Source organism: Egretta garzetta, unplaced genomic scaffold, assembly GCF_000687185.1.
Source record: "Egretta garzetta isolate BGI_Z169 unplaced genomic scaffold, ASM68718v1 scaffold13, whole genome shotgun sequence".
In the NCBI taxonomy this organism is placed as follows: Eukaryota; Metazoa; Chordata; class Aves; order Pelecaniformes; family Ardeidae; genus Egretta; species Egretta garzetta.
In genome coordinates, this window is record NW_009259239.1 from 2,087,503 (window position 1) to 2,102,577 (window position 15,075).

The 15,075-nt window shown below is 42.4% G+C and overlaps 1 protein-coding gene across 1 annotated transcript in view; it reads right to left on the reverse strand.

Moving 5' to 3' along the window:
• MAL2 (mal, T cell differentiation protein 2) overlaps positions 1 to 3,778 on the reverse strand; it is a 14,408-nt gene extending 10,630 nt beyond the window's left edge. Inside the window, exon 1 of the mRNA XM_009635968.1 lies at positions 3,626 to 3,778. Coding sequence (XP_009634263.1) covers positions 3,626 to 3,778 — 153 coding nt within the window. The remainder of the gene's footprint in view (positions 1 to 3,625) is intronic.
• Positions 3,779 to 15,075: the final 11,297 nt, after the last annotated feature.

Consider the following 15,075-nt stretch of genomic DNA (forward strand, 5'->3'; position numbering starts at 1 on the left):
CGCTTGCACGGGGGCGCGGAGCTGCCCATTCACCGCCCCTGAGTCAGGTCCAGCCAGACTTACGGCGTTATTTCCTAATGCCAGTTTGCGAAAGGTTGTTATTTACCTTCTGGTTACAGATATTTCAGGCTTCAAAATTATGAGGTTGCACCTTTTTTTTTTTTTTTTTCAGACGCCAACTAGGTTGCCCATTCAAAATACTAAAAACATTTCATGTGGACATGCTTTTCTTTCAGTCTCGCTCAACTGCACACAACTACTTAAAAGAAGTTGAAAATGTTTGATGTAGAAGTTTTGGGTAGGTGAGGGTCTAGAAAGGTACAGGTTCATCCGACCACTTACAATGCATTTTCTCGTGCTTCCTGGTATCTTCCCCAGATGAAGGACATGGCATCATCCAGCGCTTTTGTTATTTCTCCCTGTGTGGCTTAGGATGGGGTGTCCTGTTGCCGGGGTGACTAAGCACAGTTTCAGCCAGTGCTATCCCATGCAGTGTTTCTGGGTGTTTATCCTCAATGTATACAGCTATGATTTTAAAAATAGCACTTTTAAGAAGGTTTCATACAAGTGTATTCATCTGCTCCGGAGTTTGAACCAGCCTGGTGTTGACACTGTATTCCTTTATTTTTAGATCTGTGATGTTTCTCAGTTTCGCTTTTGTGATGACAAGAAATGCCTCAGCCTGAGATGCCTGTCTTCCCACCCCAATCCAAGCTCCAGTTGGGGAGCAGTCAGCTTCCAGCATACCTAGTACATAAATAGATTTGGGACACTACTAAAATGCAGCAATAGCTGCTCAGCTTTGAAATCACGGCTGCTAAAGGAGGAAGAAGCAACAGTTTGTATTCTTTCTTGTGCTCTCTCCTCATCGCTACACTCCTCGTAGCTGGATGCCCCTTGCACTCTTTAGGAAGTGGGAGATGTGGGATTGAATCCCCTTTAGGCTAAGGAAGGCACTGAGCCTGGCCTCCCCTCCTTTCCGAGTGCTTTAGCCCATAGGTTATCAGATAAGAAGATGCATACCTCTTATTCCTCCTCTAGACCTATTTTAAAAGTGAACTGTGTGTCCCCATTTATCTTCAGGGAAGGCCTCCAGGCTCTGGAGGCCCATGCGTACAGGTCCTGATTTAGGTGTGTTTTGGAAGGGAATGGGATTCGGACTTGTGCCTAAGAGATTAGGTGTAGGCGGTTCGTTCTCGGGGTTGCATTCTGGAGACCAAATGTCCAATTAACTTTGCAGTCTGGCTCTAAATCTGTTGAGACTGCCCTGCGGAGGGAGAAATCTGAGTGGGTGGAAAACTGGGTTGATCAGTTTATGATTCGGAACAAGAAATGTGATTATCCTTATCTTACACAGAGGAAGTACAAATAACACTTGGTCATAAACATTCCCAGTTTTATTATCCAGCCACACAATTAATCTGTGTGAACTCCAGCAGCAGTGGATTTTACTGATGATTACATACTGTGTGCAGTCATTTTTTCGTCCTTGTAAATACCATTCATTTTAACCTGCACATTCCTTTTAACAATGATTTTCGTGAATTTTAGGAGGTTTTCACAGTAAAGTCTAAATTTCACTGTTACATGTACATATACACAAATAGCCTTAAGGTAGATTTATGGCAATGCTTTTTCCTAAATCCTAATCATTTAAATGAACGTAGGTGTTTAAATTATTTTTTAACGGTAGGATTTGCTTCAGTGCCATGTGGGGTTCTTCATATACTGGTCTGGGTACTGTTTGAATCTTTAAAAGTATGGATTCTTTAAGAGATTAGTATCAGGACTGCATTTTTAAGTTTCCATGGCAAAAGAGCATGTTTGTGTTGGACTGCTTTTTCATAGCATTTTTATGTAAATAATTGCATCTTGGCATGTTACAGGGTAAACTACTGATACTGCTTCAAGTCCACCAGAGTCAACAAGTAGACAGAAGTATATTGATTCGCTGTACATAGGAAGGTCTGTCTATACAATCAAAAGGACTAAAAACTCTTAAATAACTGTTATATACAGTTCAAACTTTTCCCCCTTTGTGTTCTTATGCGTATGGCATCCTAACATAAAGTTGGCATTGTCACAGAACTGCAAAAACAGTTGCTGTCATTTTTAGATGATAAAAATTATTGGTGATTTAAATTCCAAGTATAGTGATGTAATATGTGCACATCTTTAACATATACTGGAATTAAAATACCTGGTTCTGAATGTTGTAATTATTCCCTTCCCCCAAGTGACCATTACAAAAATGCATTAAATTGTGAAAATCTTTAGTCAGCTATTAACTGTCACATATAAGCTCTAGGGATTAAAAGAGATAAATCAATATTTTGAAAAAATAGATATATGTCATGCTGGATGTGAAAATTACTTACGTGGCAGTCCCGTGTAGGAAGATTCAGACTATCTTTTGTAATGTATGGCATAATGCTTCTGGAAGAGCTGAATATTTTTAAGGATACAAGAGTAATAGGTGAAAGTAATGTCAGTATAAGAATTCATGGTCCTTAACACCTTATCTGAGTGTGTTATCAGAAGCCGCTGTGGAAGCAGATGCAACTCAGTCTCACGTCATGTGTTACAGTGTGCACAAGGGTGGTCTGCCGAAGTGGTGGAATGTTTAAAACCAATAAATGACAGTAACCTTACTCTCTGCCTATGCGGCTCTGCTTACCCACAGGCAGATTTGCACAAATAGATATCCTTAAGCCAGAGCAGAGCTGAGCAAGGTTTTTCTGGTAGTATCAGGATCTGCTTCTTTCTTCCAGTTACTTTCTTGATCTGGAGGAAGTTGGCCCCCAAAAGCCGTCTGTGTTTCTTTTAGATTTGCAAAGCTGCTCTTTCTTAAGAAAGAATACAGCCTCTGTTAGTCACATACTTAGTTATATATCACAAAGCCTGAAGTTGGTTGTATAAAATGCAGACTGTTCTGTTTATGGATGAATTCATTTAACATGTTCCTGGAAATTGCATGCAGGATTCTGATCTCATCCTGGTGCAAACTCAGGAGTCATTCCCCTTTAGCCAGTGAAATTAAATAGGGATAAAACTGGTTTGCGTAGGATGAGTGATAAGGAAACCCTTTAGCATCATTTGTATAGTATATTTACTCAGTGGTAACAGAACTTTAGTGTCATGGTTGGACCAGTGCATATTATGAATTAGTGCGCAAATACCATCACATCATTGAGGTTTCTTGGGAGGCAGCATAACAGTTTTAAATTTAACAGGCATGGCCAGGGTTTTGATGGCATGCTACCCCTTTCTGCATCATCAAACTAAGGGAAAAATAACTGTTGAAATCCCTCGCTTGATCCAGTTAAACTGAGCTTGGGATACCTGCCGGAAAGAGGAGATGAAGATAAATTTGCCACCTGTTTGGTCCACCAGTCCCAGGGATGGCCGGTTACCACAAATCAGTCCCCAGAGCAGCTTAAAGCGGTCTCAGAGCTGCTCTAAGGAGTGATTTCTGGCTGGCACGTAAGCCTGCGGTGGTGCTCTGGACATGGCCTCTTCCCACAGAAGTGTCTTCTGTGCCCAGAGCTGTGAGAGGAAAGGTGTTGGCCTTGCTACTTTGGCTCTCCATGGTCCCAGGATGCCTTTTAAAGCCGTGAATCCTTACCTGGCTGGTTAAGGGCGGTTTGAGGGTCCTTTCACACAGGCACCACACAGCCGAGAGGCTGGGGTCGAGCCAGAGACCCTCCTTGGCAGAGCAGGCTGGTGTTACTGAGACCTGAATGAGGTCTCTGACCTGTTCTGATAACATCATTTCCATGTTCCTGAGGATGCCAACACTTAATTTGTTTGACTTGGTGGCACTGCAGTTCTCTAGCAGTGTAGTGTAATGTGCAGTCAAAGGGCCAATTCTCCTTTCATTTACACTGAGAAATTCCTCTTAGGTGCTCGTCATAGCAGAGAGGAGGATCCTGAACTCACATGATGCAGGAGGCTGTGTGGGTAAGGACAGACATAACGGAGAAGATAGTTATTGAGTGGGCAAATGTTGCAAGAGGTCAATGTGCTGCTCTTGGCACAGGTGAGCCAGCAGGGAAAATGGGTTTCATGGATTGTCCCCAGCAGGTAATGTGAAAGTCTCGGAAGTACAGACTGGAGCATAACTCTCTTGTAGATGAGGGATGAGTAAGCGGCACTGGTTGTTTAAGACAGAAATGCCCAGGGAAACTGGTAGACGGACTGCACGGCAGCAATACTTACTGTTTTTTCTGCCCTGTCCCCCTCCTGCTCCATGGTGTGAAAGAGGAGGAGTTCCACTGGTTGCAGAGGAACCCAAATTCAGCAGCACGGGCAGAAGGACTTGCCATCCAAGTGCTGCCAACGCAGGATGCAGCACACCACCATGCCATTAGGGCTGCTGGAACCATGGGGCTCTTCTCACTTTGTCATCAGTCAGGGCTTGACGTACTACTCTTTAAGCATAACACGTTGGCCTCCGATCTTATCTCTTGCTGGTCAGGAGTATGTATCTAGTGTTTTGATGAACTATCAGTGCTGATGGGCAGTCACTTTTTTTCCTCAGTTGCGGTTTGTTTGCTCTTTGAGGACTGTTTGTTTTATTGAGCGAATTCCTGGCTAAAAATTCAATAGAAGGCAAAGGATAATTAAGCAAAAGACAACGCTGGCTTCATTTTGTGATGAATGAATTCAGGAAGGAGAAGCAGGGAGACATATTAAAACATGCTTCTACAAAAAGGCTCTGTAATGTTTCGAAATAGCATAAAAACACTGCTGCAAAAGGAGTGAGCCTGTAGATTTCAAAGCACTCTGAGTTTATTTGGTTGTAAATAAAAAGGATTTATCTTAGTGTTAGAATGTATACACATAATTAAGCCTTACCTGATGACTATTAGTATGATGGTAAAGAGCTATTTGAATGTAAGTATGGGCATCATTAAGTGAATCATAAATAACCTCTATATTTGTAGTTTCAGTTTGCTTAAAATAGCAGGGTCTTATGCTACTGGCATCTGTTGCTACTTACAGTAACTAGTGGAGAGGCTGAGAGGGAGCTCTTCAACTGAATCACTGGCAGACCTGTAATCCTTTTACTGACTATGCTTCATCTTAAAACTGTCTTTGACCCCAGCCTCTGAGAATCCTACACCTCTGGTGTTTACGAACTTTCTCGTGGTAGTTCAAGCTGGACATAAGCCAGTGTAACTGAGCGGCTGCCAAATGAAGTGATCCTGTTCCCCCCAGCCGTGGTGTCCTTCTGCCTCCTTTGCATCAGAGCTAGTGAAAGCGAGGGTGCAGAGTGGGTCAGACCATGGCACAACTGTTCCTTTTTTCTCTCTGATTCATTAGGCTTGTGCTGAAATTAATTAATTTTCAGTGCTAACAGATCAGTTTAAAAAACCCCACAAAACTAATGAGCCAGATAAACTGCCACGTTCTATCTTCTTTATGGAATGTACAGTACATGGACTTTATTTCTCTTTTAAGATGATAGATGGAAAACCATTATTATGATTTTCCTTTTACATAAGAAATGCTGGTGCAGCCTCTAGAAGTCTTTACGTGGTCTGAGCCATGTTTCTGCACCTCTAGACACTGTGTGCTGCCTTGCCCTTATCAGATCACCACAGTGATCTGTTTATACTGAAAGAATATTGATTTAATTATGAAATTCAAATTGTTAATGAAGAGGTGTTTGAATGTTCTTATGTATAGGTGATTTACAGAAATCAATATCTGGAATGTATTTTATTGAGTCAAATTTATGGTGTTTTATATCCTGGCAGACTCCAAGAGTCTCAACAGATATGAGTGGGCCACAATATATCAGCATTTGTTGCATTTTTTGTTACTTAGAGTAAGCACAAATACACGTTCTGTAACCTCGAACTTTACATGATGAGCCTGTGTGTCCTCTGCAATGACAAACTCCCACAGGACACTCAGGTGTTTGCAGGAGCTGGATGCCCCTCAGAGAACATGAACCTATTTCTAACACACTATTTTCTGATGCAGATTGAGAAATGCTGCCTGCTGATGTGCTTACAACCTCTGAACACCAGCTCTGACACTGATGGTGAGTTGCAAATAGTAACTGTTTCTGATTTACCAAGTGCTGAAACATCAGAGGTAAGTATAACACCTGAGAACAGTATCTTGATTTCAAAAGACCATGAGTTTGGGAAAATCTGTGGTTACTCCCGCCTGCATAAGGGATTCCCATTCTGGGGAAGAGGCTGGAGGAATCTCATCTGCAAATGTGATGAACTGACAAGTATTTATAAACAGGGAATTACTGTGAATCTATTTCTTCAGGCCTATCTCAACTATTCAATTCCTACTGAGCCCAGCCTTGGGTTCTTTCACAATGTTTTGGTAAGTTTAAGAGTTTGATCAAGTAGGTTTGTTTCATAGGAAAGCAAACAGGCTTGAAGTTTTTTTTTCCTTTCTTTTATAAATCCTAAACCAGTTAAACTGCATTCCTGTTAGCCTGGCATCCTTTGTGAAGAAATAAGTATTACACACAGTATGTATGCAATTTCTGTGTAGAAAACAATCTGTGGTTCTACTAGCATCCTTTAACTTATGAATCATTAAGGAAGGTGAAGTGGTTTGTGCTGTCCTCATACTGAGGCACTATGAAAAATAAGTTAAAGACCAACTATCTTACTTTCCCTTTATGATTTTCAGTGTGACAACCACAGAATTTACTCACACAGATAATGTTAATGAATGTTTTAATTCACTCACAGCTGCTAAGTTTCTTGTGTTCATTAGCATCTGACTTTGTGCTTTGTTTCCTGACATCTTCCCACTTCTTGTGCATGCTCCTCTTATGTAGTGAGTGTTTTTATCCTCTGCAGTAAATAACTCCTCATGGCAGACTTGCACATTGTTCTCAGAGATGTTCTGTGCAGGGAGGGGACAGGATGATGAATTAGATACCAGGAAAATTGTGTAGTTTATTTACAAGGCAGTAATTAAAAAATAAAGCCAAATAAACTTAAAACAGCAGCCTCCCTGCACCTTTAAACAAAATTATTCTTCTACTCTGGAATCTGAGTCAGGATGGGGCCTTATGTTCACATAGCCTTCTGAGTATGTAGCAGTGCATTTCAAATACTCACCATTTTCTGCCTACCAGTAATTTTGTGGAGCTATTTAAGTGGCTTAAATTTTAACCCACAGTTATTTGGAAGAAGGATTGGTCAAAAAACACAGCTCATTAATTTTACATAATAGCAAAAGAATAAATAGGTCAGTATTCTGTGCATTATTTTACTAATAGGATCATCTAATTGCTGTGTAGTGTTTATATGATACTTTGAAGATGTAATTTGTTGTACAGGACTAATGTTGTGTTTGACACTTCTACATCTAAGTATACTCAGAAAGAAGTAATTAACTTTGCATGAAATCCTTTTGGGTTTCTGGTGCATGGTGAAAGAAACCAGTGTGGGATTCAGCTGACTAGGTGCCTGTGTGTATCTCTGAGCTATCTGGCTAGATCCCCCTACTACAAAGGGGAAAGAAATAGCCACATTTGAGGAACAATTTGTTTCGTACTAAAGTAGGTACCTGAAAATAGATCATATGAATCATTTCTGTCTGCTTCTCAATGGCAAAGGAAATTTATGGTTGCTGGGCCTGATGTGGGCACACCTAGCAGATAACTAAAGTTAGGTGAGAGAAATCCCTGACCACACTAGTTCAGTGTTTTCTGCAGTGATTTGGAGGTAAATATAAAAGCTGCTTAAAATGAGTCAAATAAGAGTCTAGGCTGGTTGATTAAAGGGACCGGCTCAATGTAACTTGAAGAGACTGTGTATGCCTTATACATATGTACTTGCTTCCAAGCATATTTGACATAGTGAATGAAAAAAGTTTTTCTGCTCTTTTTCTTTGCCCTCCAAGTCTGTGTTTTTCTTTCTGTCAAAGCCTATCAGGATCAGTTCCTAGACCAAACCCATCCAGGCTTGAAGTTGTATCAGCCTGCCCTATCTTCCTTCCAGAGACTTCTGAGCTTCTCAGCCTCTCCTGCTGGGCAGTAGTGTGGGTGGTATCTCTGAAGCTGAGTCACAGTCTCACGTGGTCTGTGGTAAGGTAAATACAAAGCAAATATAAGACCTTCATTCTTTCTTGGATCTATGGCAAACACAGAGCTCTCTACAGCCTTCCCCACATTAAACTAATTGTCTTCTGCTGAGAGTCCTCCCAGCTCCACAGAAGCAGTTGTTCAGGGGATCAGTGGAATCCCCACCTACCCACATTTTGGGTGCCCAATACTAAACGGCACACTTCACCTCAAACCTAAACAACCTCTTTCTTTCCAGGGACACCTTTGCATGTCCCAGTCTGGCTCTTTTCTAGAAAAATCTTTATTTTCAGGTTTTTGCTAACCTTATTAGCAAAAAAATAAAAACATCTTTCTTAGTGTAGGATTGTGTTGTGTTCCTGCAAGGCTTTCTTCAGTTCCCTCCCCTGGAATTGGTCTTTTGGATGGACCAATGCAGGGCTGTGCTTCCAAGGGGCTCTCTTCAACCTTTTCTAAATCTCTCCTCCACTTTCCTTTTTTTGCTGACCAATACAAGCAGCTGAACTTTATTTCCAGCTTTTCTAGTAAGCCTCACCTCCATTGGTGAGGCTAATACCCTCCTCCATGCGCAGAGAAAATTACCTGTCTGCAATGACCAAAAGGAGATGATAGAATATGCAGTGTGACATCTCTAAGATACAATACACATCCTTGTGTGTTGGGAGGAACCATGGGCTGAATCCTCAGAAGTTAATGAGTTATATGTAATTAAACAACTGGAGAGGATAAGCAAGGATACCTATCTTTATTCCATAACCTTGCTCCTCTGCTTCCCAAACTCTCATAGCTACTTGGATAGTTTTGATGTAGAGTTCTTCTGCTATTACTATTATTATTAGGCTCTTATTTTCTCTTTTATGAGAGTCTCTTGGTGGCACGGTATGCATGGTCACTACCATCTGTCACACACTGTCCAGTCCAAGGAGAAAACAGTGCAGTGCAGTCATATACATTCCTTGCTTAAACTTCAGTGGCTCCACTGGTATGTGCCTACACTGGAAAATGTTCGTATCTGAGAAAGTAGGAATGGAAAAAGTGTGCTATTTACAAGGAAAGGCTTGAAATTGTCCTTGGCTTTGCAGAAAATGTATTTCTACTTCTTCATGTGCTGGGAAAACTCTCTCTCTTACAGATATGAACTTACAGAAAGCTCTGTTGTTCCTGAGCTATTATTGAACTGAGATTTTTTTTTTTTGATCTACTGACAACCTTTTAGATTTCCTCTGTCAAGCTTTAAAGCATTTTCAAGACCTAGAAACTGGCTCACAGTGGGAAGTAAATTCCTCAGTTCACATGCTGAGCATCCGCCAACTCCACATGCACATTTTTCTGCACAGTTTTACTTAATCTCCTACTGACTGACTGATCATCATTGTTGCTCCTTCCACCCTCGACATAGTAGAGTGCCCCGCATGCTCAGGGAATGTAGTGGGGCAACTGATAGAAAGACTTCTATTGTATGAAGTTGGGAAAATTAGCATATCTTGTTAGACAATTCACTGCTGAGAATAGAATAGTAAGATAGAAAAGGCTTGAAACATCTCGTAAGGGAAAAAAATGAAGAGGGGATTAATGACTGAAATCTGTTTCCAAAAATACATTACTTATATTTGTTGTACTCTTGAGGATTCATTGTACTCTTGAGGATTGAACTATGTTTGACACAATATGACCAAAGTAGTAATTGGCATCTGGCTACTTTTAAAAAGTCATGCCTGTTTTGTAAAACACATAAGCAATCCAAATGCAGCTCTTATTGGGGTGGGAAGGGAAGATACATAATGAAATTGCATTGTATGAGTTGTATGAGAAGGTCATGGCTCTGCAGATGCCCCCATGCTGTACTGCGTCATACCAACAAGGAGCTACAGCCCTTTTACAGCCCCAACATCTGTAAATCTGCACTTGATTAGGCACAGGACTTCCATGGGATTTAAGCATAGGTGTAGGACTGAGGATGTTAGGGATCTTGGGGATTCAGAACTCAGAAATGTACACAATCACACCAGACACACTTCCCAGCCATGGAAATTTTTGTGTAGTTAGTGACTGTGCTTCAGTAGGCTGCTACTGCTGTCTGCAAAACAGGGTGATGCAAGTTCCTGGTCCCACCCACCTAAGGAAAAACAAAGTGAAACTTTTCCTCCCTGTGTTGAAATATCTTCATGGAGAAACCTTTCCAGGCCAGGAGCAGGTGGGGCCTTGGGGCTGCAGTCGGGCGCGCTGCACGCAGCAGGTAGGCAGAGAATTCTCACTTACCACACACGCATAAAAGCAACCCGGATTAAGCTGTCGCTTTGATCTTGCTCGTTCTTTCTTATGCACGTTGAATAGGTTACATATGACTTTAATAAATAAGAAAGGAGGAAAAAAAGAAGTGGCAATTCATGGCTTTTGTACCTGTGCAAGCGTATTCAAGCAAGACAATCTAAAGCACTGCTTTCCAAATAACCATAAGTGAATCCCTCTCTCTGTGACACATTTACTATTTTAATCATCATACACAGTGTCAAATTACATCTCTTAACAACCATTTCAGCCAGTTGAACTACAACTACAATGCACTATTTAAGACTGTATGTGAAACTAAATAGGAATGTCTATATATTCTTGTGGCTGTGGTCAAAAATGTGGCACTCCATTGCTCTAGGTGCTAATTTTATTTTTTTTTAAGTGATTGAACAAATTAAAGGCAGTGAAAGAAGTGGATCTGCTGAATGCCCATGTGAAATTGTTTGAAAAGTTTGAGGAAAATATATTCTTAATGGGTTATATTGATTCTGTGATAATTTTAATTAGAATTAGCTTTAAAAACTTTATATTTACCATAGGTATCTGTATCTTATGTACATTCTGGACCCGGGGAGAGCAGGAATTAATGCTTGCACTGAGTAAGATGACAATCTTCAGAATATAGGAGACCATAAAATCCCGGCTCTCCAAGAGCAGGAAGAACACTGTAGCATTCCTTCCACAAAGTAGCAAGATCTTAGGCAGCTGTGTGGTGTTCACTGTACATCTACAAGCAGATGTATCACTAGACTCATGTGGCTAAACAGGGAGCTTGGTGGAGCTCCAATGTAAAAACACAGTACAGAGGGGATGGAAGTGGGGACAGGCTACAGTGGAAGAATTTAGAAATTTTGCCTGAGTATGTAGGGGTAGCCTCAGGAAATCCAAAGCTTAGTAACAAGAAGAACTTCCACTGGTATCTTAGTATGAAAAGACTGCAAGGAAAATGTGGGGCCACTACTGAATGGAGGAGGTGATGTAGTGACAGCAGGCACAAATAAAGTTGAAGTATTCAATGGTTTCTTTGCCTTCTTTACCAACAAGCTATCCCATTCCTCTGTGCTTAGGGCAAGGGTTCAAAGAGAAATACCAGCAGTAGCTGAGGGTTGAGGTAGGGATTACTTGAGAGAATTTGACTGGAAAGCTCCATGGAACCAGACAGACCACATCCCAAGGTGCTGAGAGAACTGGTTGATGTCTCTGCAAGGCCACTCTTATCACCTTCGGAAGGTTACAGAGATCATGGAAGATTCCTAATGACTGGAAGTAGGTGAATGTTGCAGCCTTCAAAAAGGCCAAAAAGACAGTATAGAGAATCATAAGCTGGCTTTGGTCCCCATGGAACTTAATGGCACAAGTCGTCATGGAGCACATTTCTGGGCACATGAAGGAGGAAAAGCTGATTGGGAGCGATTAGCATGTATCTACCACGGGTAAATCATGCCTGACCAGCCTGATTGTGCTCTGTGATAAAATGACTGGATTTGTGGGTGAGGGGAGAGAGCAGCGGACGTCACTTATCTCAACTTTAGCAAGGCTTTTGACGCTTGTCACCAGCAACATTCTTGCATCTGAATTAGGATGTTATGGTCTGAATGGCTGGACAACTGGATGGGTAAAAATCAGTTGGATGATTGAGCTCAGAGGAGAGTGGTTAATGTGTACTCTACCCAGAGGACAAATAGAGTGCTACAGGGGTCTATATACTGGGACTGTCCAGTTTAACATCTTTATCAGTTACCTGGAGGAGGTGATGAAGTCCACTTTCATCAGGTTTGCAGATGATGCCAAATTGGAGGGAACAGTGGACATGCTGGCAGGCAGGGCTGCCATACAGAGGGACCTAGGCAGGCTGGAGGAATGAGTTTCCTTTGTCTGGGAATGCCAAGTCCTTGCACTGACACAGGCTGGAGCTGACTGGCTTCACTGCGAAGGCCCTGGTGAGTCTTGGCAGAGAGCACGCTGCCCGTGCGTCAGGAGTGTGCCCTGGCAGCAAAGGTGGGTAATGGCATCCTGACTGTGCTGGAGGGAGCGCAGCCAGGAGCTTGAGGGAAGGGATTAACTTCCCGCTCAGCACCTGTTGGACCACATCTAGACACTGTCCTTTTGAGCCTCTGGTACAGGAAAGGCATTGAAAAATTGGAGCCAAGTTCAGCTGAGGGCCACCAAGATGGCTGGAGATGGAGCTGTGTGAGGAGGAGCTAAGGGAACCTGATTTGTTCAGCCTGGAGAAGAGGTGGCTTCCAGGTGGACCTCATAGCACCCTGCCAGGACCTATGAGGGGTCTTCAAGAGGATGAAGGGTCTTCACAGTGGTGATAGACGGGTGGACAAGAAACAGCAGGCGTAAACTGAAAGAAGAAAGGTTCAGACTGGGAATAATGAAAAGAAAATCATGGGAAAAACATAATACTGTGACTGGGTAAAATGGCTTAGGTGCTGAGCTCTAACAGACCATAAATCCTGAATAGTCAGACACCATTTCCTGTGCTCCTGGCTCCATCCACTTCATGCAGAAACCTAAGGTACTTTACCCACCACAGTCAATTTCCATTGGCTAGCAGTGAAACCTGTGATATAGCCCAAATTCTTAACTATAACAAGAATATTTTTTTCTGCAAAACACAGCTATAATATTTGAGTTAGTGCAGGCTCAAGCTTGTGTCTGCATGGCATGGTGCAGAGCTGTATGGACCTACCTGCCAGGCTTCCTGTGTGGGATAGCCTTTTTATTTGGCTTGGCCTATGAGTCAGACTTCTTGGCAAAATTTATTAACTGGGACCTAGTGCTGCAGGAATGGGTTGCACAAGCACCTGATCACACTTATGCCTGGCTAGCTTGAACATCTGTGCTGTGCTCCTCTACTGTCCCTCTTCCATAGTTAGCAAAGGAGCGGCCATCCCAGGTCTACTTGTTTCAACTGGTATAGGCTTGCCAAATGTTACAGGAATACATAGTGGGTAAAAGAGTTGGTTTTGTTTATTTTTTCTATTTAAGAAAGGATGAAGCTGCTGTGGTAGGAGAGGAGGAGGATGGAGGAACTGGGCAGCCTTTCCATTGCAGAAGCTCAATGCAAGTTCCTCACTCACTTCCCTCAGCTATGCAGCCAGAGATTGCGACAGTCATCCCTTCCTGTACATGGAGCATGCTCCAGGATTACTTATAACTATCAGTCTCCTAAAAAAGATCAGAGTTTCAATTTTGACATATATTCCCTAATTTTATACATGAAGGAGAGTTCCTGGTCCAATCTAAGGCAGAGCTTGATCCTGCAGCAAAGTACTGCTGCTCTTTCACCTTCTCCCAGCTGAGTTTCCTCTTAAAGAAAAGGAAAATGGCCTGTTTTGTAGCATTAAGGACACCTCTGGATTTTGTCAGCCAGTGGTCTCACTACGTCCAGAGGGTCCCAGAATTTGGACCCCTGGTCTGGCAAGCATGTTTTGGTGATTTTTTTTTGGGCCAGAAGTAAAGATGAGGTGTGGAGAGGGTATCAGTGTGATTGTGCCTACCCACGGAGGGGTTACTATGCCACTTCTACATGACTAGTAAGAACTGAGCTGCTGTGAGTGGGGCTAGCAGCCCTGGGCTTGAACTTCTAAAGGGCATTAGTTTTCCTCAAGAAACTTTGCCTTGAATTGGTCATTAATTCTTTATCATTACCCATTAATGATTCTAAAACCACGTGTTTAGCTTAATGAGTTTATTACTATAAATTCCCAAAAGTGTCATCCTGCTTAATTTTGGGGAATATCAATCCCAGGAAGGGAACAATTCAGGATGAATTATGTTGTGCTAAATGAACCTGTTTGCCCAAATACTCTCACAGCACAGCAGGGGAGCAATGAAAAGAAGTGTGGTCCCACCACTTCATTCACGGGTCTGAATAGTTCCATGGAGGGTGCGTAGCGACACAGAAAATTTACTGCTGGTAGCAACAGATGGTTTTCTGGAGGAACAAGTGGCAGCGAAACTGGATTAAAAGAGTGGTTCTAAGTCACAGATTCTCCTGGGATGCTCCTCCATTGGTCAGTGCTCAGAGATGAGCCTGGAGTCAAAAATAACAACCAGCTAAATGGTTTGGAGGATTTTCCTGTGGTGGGTGAGGTTGAAGAAGTATGACTGTTGTCCAGGTGCCTTTGCAGTGCTGTACACAGCAACACAAGGGAGACCTGGAGGTGACCCGCTGCGTTACTAGCTGATGGCATGTCCAGCTCTTCATATACCCAGAGGAAGACTATGTGCAACCAGTGCTCAGAGTGACCTGCAGGGTAGACACTGTGCCTAGTGTCTAGCATTCTCCCCAGCCTCCAGATATTGTTCCTTCATTTCTAGTGTCAAGTGGGAAAGAAAATCTATAGACCTTCATTGCAGGGGCCCTGGGGTTTTTCTTGACATCTCCTGCCGTGAAAAAACGTGAACCACGACTAAGAACAGGCTCACTTCTGAAGGCAAAATGGTTGCCGTGTTTGAAGAAAAGAGCTCCTTCAGTGTTATCAAAGACAGGAAAATGTGGGCATACTGACATGAGTAGCCGGGCACTGACAGCAAAGCCTTCACACTTACTGCTCATCATTTATGGAGAGTCCCACTGAAGTGCATGACTAAGTCGCTCAATCACACCTGAATCTGGGTTCTTGGGGGATAAAGCCTGTTCTATAGCTGCTTCCCGTGTTGCAAAGGCATGGGTCATTTTAGCATTAGATGTCAAACGT